At 32.4% G+C, this 7,630-nt stretch overlaps 1 protein-coding gene across 1 annotated transcript; it reads right to left on the bottom strand.

Annotated features, from left to right (window-relative positions):
- Positions 1-5,650: 5,650 nt before the first annotated feature.
- On the bottom strand, positions 5,651-6,872 carry LOC147393356 (ethylene-responsive transcription factor 5-like). Its single transcript, XM_086456372.1, has one exon. The coding sequence runs from the start codon at positions 6,766-6,768 to the stop codon at positions 5,818-5,820; it is 951 nt and encodes a 316-aa protein (XP_086312498.1). The 5' UTR covers positions 6,769-6,872; the 3' UTR covers positions 5,651-5,817.
- Positions 6,873-7,630: the final 758 nt, after the last annotated feature.

Below are 7,630 nucleotides of genomic sequence, written 5' to 3'. Positions count from 1 at the left end.
AATTAAAGTTTCTAAATAAAATAAAAATCAACTCTCATATCCTCAATGAAAACATATTACAATTTGTATGTAACCAGTATGATGTCATGATGTAAATTTCGTATAATAATAAATAAATAAATAAATAAAAGCAGAAATACTTTAAAGTTTTAAATGATTATCCAAATATTATTTTTAGGAATGTAAATTAGTGAAAATATCTTATACTCCCCATACCTGCAAACCCAGCAACAACCATTGACTCAGCTTGTGACATACCTCTTGGACTTGGAGCAACAAGAAGAACTCAAACTAGGGTTGCCCACGAACACAACTTAAAATAACACGAAATTAGTGGGTTTGGATCAAGCCTAATTGGGTTTGGATCATAATAGTGTCGACATGTCTAACACGACTACTAAACAGGTTGTGTCTAGATCTACAAAGTCAATCCGTTTAACCCGTTTTGATATGTTTAGTTATTGTGTCAATAACTTGTCGTTTTAAATCATGAAACATAAATGGTATTTCAAATATCAATAATTATTTATGTATTTTTAAATTTATCCATTTTTTTTATTAGAGTTTCATAGAACTTCATCGTATTTTTTTAAATTATTTTTATAAAATATAGAGGGTGTTTAAAGATATTTCTTAAAATAATTTAAAGTTAAGCTTTTAGTTTTGAAAAGAAAAACACTTTTCTTACTAAGTTAGTCAGGAAAGTTCCCTTAATTTATTGCCTTGTGGCACCCAAAAACATGTTCTAGTGCCACAGGGAGGTAGATGACAAAATTCTTAGAACTTCAGAAAATTTTTCAAGAAATACTTAGTTTATTTTTTGTGATATTTGATTTGTGTTGGTAGCTATTGGATTATTGTGTGACTTTGTTTTTAGTAAAATGGTATTTATTTTTTTGGTGGAGATGGAACTTATTTTTTCCACGAAGATTATACTTTTATTAAACCCGGGTTAGGTCAAGTTACCTATTTAATAAATGTGTTAGGTTTGGGTTTAAGTTTTCGACACAATTATTAAATGGGTAGGGTTTGGGTTACTCTACCTGTTGCCACCCCAAACTCAAACTGTTCAAGAGCTCACAGTTAGCCAAAATGGAAATCCAATTAACAGTTGCTAAAGCCGTTATAACTTGTTTTCATTTAACAACCAACTGTTGTTGAATCATTTCAATAATCAGTATTTGATTAGTCAAATAACTCCAAATCTATCCCTAGTTTTTTGGGTTATATATATAAAGAATTTGGGCCGGTTCTCAGTTTGGTTCGGCTATAGAATTTCATGAATTGATAATCAAATCGAAACAATCGATTTTTCAAAATTGCAAATCAAGATCAAACCAATGAGCTAAAAAATCGAACAAAACCAATCAAAAATGCCTTGGTTCATTTCGATTCTCAGTTTGATCCGATCCAATGTGCACACCTAATAACCTTACCCATAAATAAATCACTCAAAAAATAGCAAGCATCGGTCTAATTTAATCTTGTTGGTCCTTGGTTTTCAATCTCAGAAAATTGACCATAAATGACAATGAGATGATTTGGATTAGTCATCTTGATGTCTTAATTGAGACGGTGATTTTGCAAATCTTTAAATAAAAAGAAGTAAGAAAAATTGAAGGGAAAGAAGATGGTTCGCGAATAATATCGAGATGACTCAAGCAAGTCAACTTGGTCTTCAAAGATTTTCAAAACCATAGGATGATGTGACTGATTTGACAATTTTTTCTGTCCAACCATATATTTGGCCCTTAAAATATTAATTTATATACATTATAATTAATATTAGAGGTAGCAATTTTAACACAGCCTGAAAATGACACAAAATTAGTGGGTTTGGATCATGAAAGTGTCAACATGTCTAACACAATTATTAAACGGGTCATGTCAAGGTTAGGGATGTCAACCCGCTTAACACGTGTTAACATGTTTAATTATTATCATTAGTACGTCGCTTTAAATCATGAAACATAGATCGTATATCAAATATCAACAATTATTTAGGGGCTTTTAAAAATACTCACTTTTTTACTAGAATTTTGTATATTTTTTCATAATACATTTATTTTTAAAATTTTATAAAATATAGAGTATTTAAATATATATATTCAAATAATTAAGGGTTGATGTTTTAGTTTGGAGAAAAAAAAAAAAAAAACACTTTATTGAGTGCATTAACTTGTGGCATCCAAAAACATGAACCGATGTCACAGGGATGTATAGGACAAAATTCTAAGAGCATTGAAACTAAAAAAAAAAAAAAAAAAAACTTAATCTACGTTTTGTGATACTTAATTTATGTTACTAAATATTGGTTTATGGTAGTGCAACTTTAATTTTAGTAATAATATTTTAATTTTGGCGGTGTAAATGAAAATTATTTTTTGATTTAAGATTAGAATTTTACTTAATGGGTTATACTGGTTTGGTTGAGTTACTTATTGAATAGGGTAAATTTTCATAATACCATTATCTCGACGCAATAGAATACGACTCGACTCATTGCCAACCCTAGTTAATGTCTATGGTGGGGACTTACAGAAGAAAAAAAAAATTGTATATGATGGGTGATTATAAAGCTGTTTATAAACTTATATCAATTAAAGGAGATTATTATAATGGATAATGAGTTGAAACGATGCAAATTCATACCAATAAGAGGGTATCCTCTAGAAGGAGCCAATTAAAGGATGCAAGTTGATCACCATTATTATTTACTACTTAACATAAACTTGAACGACAAGTGACCAACTTGCATCTAAATGGACCCCCCATCAGTATTTGTCTCTCATCATTTCTTCGTTGGGTTACGTAATCTACAGACACCCATGCACGAACGTGTGTGGAAAGTAAGGGAAGAAAAAGTCATCCATTAGAACACGTGGTTATAAAGCAGAGTCAGCAGTTCACTGACTGACCAACTCAGTCAAAAGAACGAATTGGTCAAATACAGGCATTTCACCAATAGACTTATGCCATGTGGCAGATAGAAGTCTTGTTCTTTACCAACTTAGACTAGAATAGAATAGAAATGTAGAAAGTTTGAAGACTGAGATACGGAACTGATGTGGACAAATGCCTTGACTGGGCACCGTGCGTCGTCCAAAGAATTGCTTTATAACAATTTTGGTAAGATTTCAAATTATGAATAATTCACAACTATTTCATGTTATTTTAGGATTGACTACTTTGTTTTTTTTTAGTCGCGTTGGAGTAACAAATTATGAATAATTCACAATTATTTCATGTACTTTTAGGATTGACTACATTTTTTTGGTCGTGTCGGAGTAACATTGAAATGTACATTGGAGGGGGAGTTTGACATTGATGTGTATCTGAACCATAGATACTTTTCATCGAGCTCCACTTCAAAAATATCTCCCACGATATACATTTTAATGTTACTTCAGCATTATCCTTTTTATTATAAGAAAAGTACTAAATTGACTTCCTAGACACTGCACTCAACACTATGCTGAAGTGGTAGTGTGCACATAATCACAGATTTTTCCTCGAGATTTTATGGTTATGTGCATATTGCACATCAACGCAGTGTCATTGGAAGTTAATTTGGGATGACTATTTTTATAATGATGAAGTGTTCTCAATCTTCAATATTTTTATTTTTTCAATAATAATCTTACCTAATTTGAGCTTAGACCCATAGCTCAGTTGGTTTGACATATTACAAAATTGCTTTTAGGTCATGGTTTTAATTCTAGTTTACCTATAAATAAATAGTCGTACTTATTTTATGTTTTTAGCAAAAGGATAAGGGTATTTTGATCGTTATACTTATGCAATTGAACATGATTTAAGACATATTATGTACTTCAAGGTAAGTATTAATATGTTAGTAACACAATTTGTTCAAGTTTACATGGATCAAGGAAGAATAAAGGTTGTACCTCACAATGGGATGTAGTCTTATAAGAGACAATATTCTCGTAGTCCAAGCAAGGTTTATTTGTTTTCTGATAGAACAAGACTAAAAAGGGAATGACGACAAGTCATTGAGCGTAACTAACAACAAAAATCACGAATATAAATAAAAGTATGGTTTAGGGAAGGTGATTTTATAAATGGGTGAAGCATGTATCATGATAGAAGACTTTTGATCAATTTCAAAAGTTTATACACTAACTTAATATCGGAGATTTTTTGACAAATATCATACTAGTTCCCTTATGCAAAAGAAATTGAAGTTAGGGGAGACATCAACATCAACAAATCAAGACCCACTCATTGACAACCTTGAGGAATTGGAGGATGAAGGAAAAATGACAACCATAAATACAATTTTTGAGTCTAGCTCTTTCAAAAATTACCTTCGTTCAGAAAAGATGACTTATTTTTCTTAAATAAGTAAGCAATGGTTGTATTACAATAGAAAATTTACAAGGATTCAAGGGCATACCACATATAATTACACTTTTGAGAATTTGAAATTAGGTTTGTTCATAACATCTCCGATAAATCTCTTTTCTCACCATAGTAACAAAAAATGACGATTGTTTGAAAAATGCGTTTGAAACCTGTCTTTCATCTTTGCCAATTAAAAAATGCAACTTTTTTCCCTTGTGACAAATGATGCTATTTTATTTCCACTTTATTCTCGTTTTTCTTTTCACATGATAGAAAATTAAATACTTTCTTCTTTTTTCAATGTGGGATTTGATAGATCATAGAATTTGGTGATTCATAAATGTAAAAAAATTGGGATTTGATGATAATAACCTGATTTTATGAATTTTTCATTAGATATATACATATACATAACCTTTAATATATTTTCTCATTTTTTGTTCTTCAGTTTTTAACACTGTTTTTTGAAGTCTTCCCTTGCCAATTTAAACCCATATCCAATGTGACTATGTCACAAGTAAAGGGAGAGACAATGAGAACAATATCTTCGCTCATCTAGAAGAGGAAGTTAAATTCCACTTCTTCCTTTATGAATATGAGATGTTACCTAATTCCAATTTTGTAAAACTTTCATCCTTCAGATATGAGATGTTCATTATTGAACCTTAATACTACGTTGTTTGAAGTCGTCACCATTTATTTTTGGAAATAGGTGTAAATGGGCTCTCGAATTAAATTTCTAGAAAAATCATTTTTATAGTATTGTAATGACTCTCATTCATGGAAAATGATATGTTTCGTGGGGTTTTGAACACTTGACTTACCCTTCTTAAGGAGCTTATCAAGGCTCAACTTACCACTAGGTCAATCCCTTGAGATTAACAGTCATGGATATGATGAATCATTTAGAGATTTGAAATTCAACATTACCATTTGGTGACATCTCGAAGAATTTTGAGAAAGTAACAATCATCTCTAATAAGACCTCTCCCACCACCCAAACTTGATTGTATACGTTAAGCTCTAATCGATCAAATCTTGATTTTTGTTGATCTTCATTTTCATATTTAGTGTTTTATCTTTAATGATGAAAAAAAACATACATTACATAGAATTTATGAAAAATTCTCTATTTTGTGTGAATCTTGGGATATATGAAGACTACTTGGATAATCATTTTCCTGTCAAATAATGATTTGAATATCAAAAGGCATGATTTGGCCAAAGGCTTTGCAATTTCTTACAAGAATTAATGGAACTGAACAACAAATTGAGTCATTCACAATTGATGGTTGAAAGTAAATTGATTTATTATTGATCAAGCAAGGACCTAATTAACATATATTAAAAAAGATTATGTAATTTTTAAAAAAAGAATAAAAAATATTTATTAGTATAGAAGTAAATAATACATCGAAAGCCTCCACAATTTCCTATATTTCTAAGTTAACCCTAACATCTAACACTCTTCTGTTCAAAATCGAAAAAGTTGAGATAATAACCAAAAGAAGAGTGTGAAGATAAAGGCGACAGTAGAGGAACGTTAACGATTCCGTTAATTTCTCCATCTCCCCAAACGGGTCCCCAACTTGATGGCTTTGGTGGCATAACGGCTGACACACACACACTTGCCTTTTTGACAGATTCCGACGGCTTCTCTTTCTTAAAGGGCTTAATATCTACCTCTTCTGCTTCAATTTCTCTGCTTCTTTTCCGACGAGTGTTCGATAGCTTCTCAGACACGATTCCTGCTTCGTGAGGGAAATTGACAATCGCTTTTCTTCCACGCATCTCGAAGGCTGCACGATCGTAAGCTTTTGCGGCTTCTATGGCCGTCTCGAAGGTTCCAAGCCAAACCCTAGACCCTCGACGGTTCGGATCTCTAATCTCCGCCGCAAATTTCCCCCACGGACGTCGACGTACTCCTCTGTAATGTTTCTTTTCACCGGAATTTGAAGGTTTTTGATCGGAAACCGTCGTAGCCAGGAGAGGCTGTTCTGTGAAATTTGAAATCTCGAGTTTAACGGGAGAATCTTTAAAGCTCGCTTGAGAAGAAGTTGAATTTATAATTTGAAATTTCGATTCATATTGGAAGAAAGAATCGTTTGTTTCCGATTCTAAAACCAGTGATTCAGAGATGGATGACTGAGAGTGAGAGAAATCGCTAAAAATCTCATTTTTCTCCTCTGAAATCTGAGGTTCAGAGCTTTCGGTTCGCGAACAGATGGAACCAACAGGAGAGTATAGAAACTGTGAAGTTTCGCTATCAATAACATCGATTCTGGAGATTTCAGAAGTATTAGAGGTGAGGTCAAGGATGAAGCTTTCGAGAGAAGCGAAATCGTCAAAAAGATGTTGTCGAATGAGATCGAGAGTCCAAGCTTCGTCTGATGTCTTCGCCATGTAAGAAAAAAAATGAAATCGAATTTGTATCTGAGTTTGAAGGACAGAAGAAGAGATTGAGAGGTATTTAAAGAGATGTGGGATTTTCAAACGAGGTTCGTACGAAGGATCGTTCTACAGTTAAAAAACGAAATATATATATATTTTTTTTTAAAACTTTTTATGCTCTTTATCGTAAAATTTGGACAACAGCTTTAACACTCAATTAAGTAAAAAGAAAGAAGCTATTATTCTAGAAAGGGTAAAATGGGAATCAAAATTGACTTTTTGTCTTTATCTTAAATACGGAGGTTACAGCTCCAACGCTCCAAAAAGGATCCTATTTCCTGGGTACTTCTAGAAAGGGTACAATCGGTAACAAAGGTTGAATGGATGATGAGGATAAGGTTAATATATGTATATTATAAAATGAATCTTTTCAGGAGTAGCGTTCAATGGCCAACAGTTTGGCAAACATTTTGGCAAACACATTTTTCAAAACATGGGTTAGAGGTCTTGGAATGGGCTGATTTTTGGTGAGGATGATCTCTATGGTGAGGAGATCATCATCACCAAAAATCAGCCCATTCCAAAACTTCTAACCTCATCAAAAATGATTTACAAAAAATGGACGGTTCACGATTTTTCAACTTTTAAAATGGGGTTAGAAGTTTTGGAATGAGCTGATTTTTGGCGAGGATGATCTCCTCACCGTAGAGATCATCCTCACCAAAAATCAGCCTATTCCAAGACCTCTAACCCATGTTTTGAAAAAGTGTTTGCCAAAATGTTTGCCAAACGGTTGGCCACGGATAGGGACCCTCTTTTCAAATGTGTAAGAATTATAGATCTTTTTATCGAGATACGAGTGAAAAGTATAACA

This window comes from Akebia trifoliata, chromosome 10, assembly GCF_017979445.1.
Source record: "Akebia trifoliata isolate Shusen 1 chromosome 10, ASM1797944v1, whole genome shotgun sequence".
NCBI lineage: Eukaryota > Viridiplantae > Streptophyta > Magnoliopsida > Ranunculales > Lardizabalaceae > Akebia > Akebia trifoliata.
The sequence above is the reverse complement of the archived record's forward strand: the minus strand, read 5'-3'. Positions and strand labels throughout refer to the sequence as shown.

What these genes read in the sequence shown, in the direction of transcription:
- LOC147393356 (XM_086456372.1), bottom strand. Translation starts at nt 6,768, where the DNA reads ATGGCGAAGACATCAGACGAAGCTTGGACTCTCGATCTCATTCGACAA.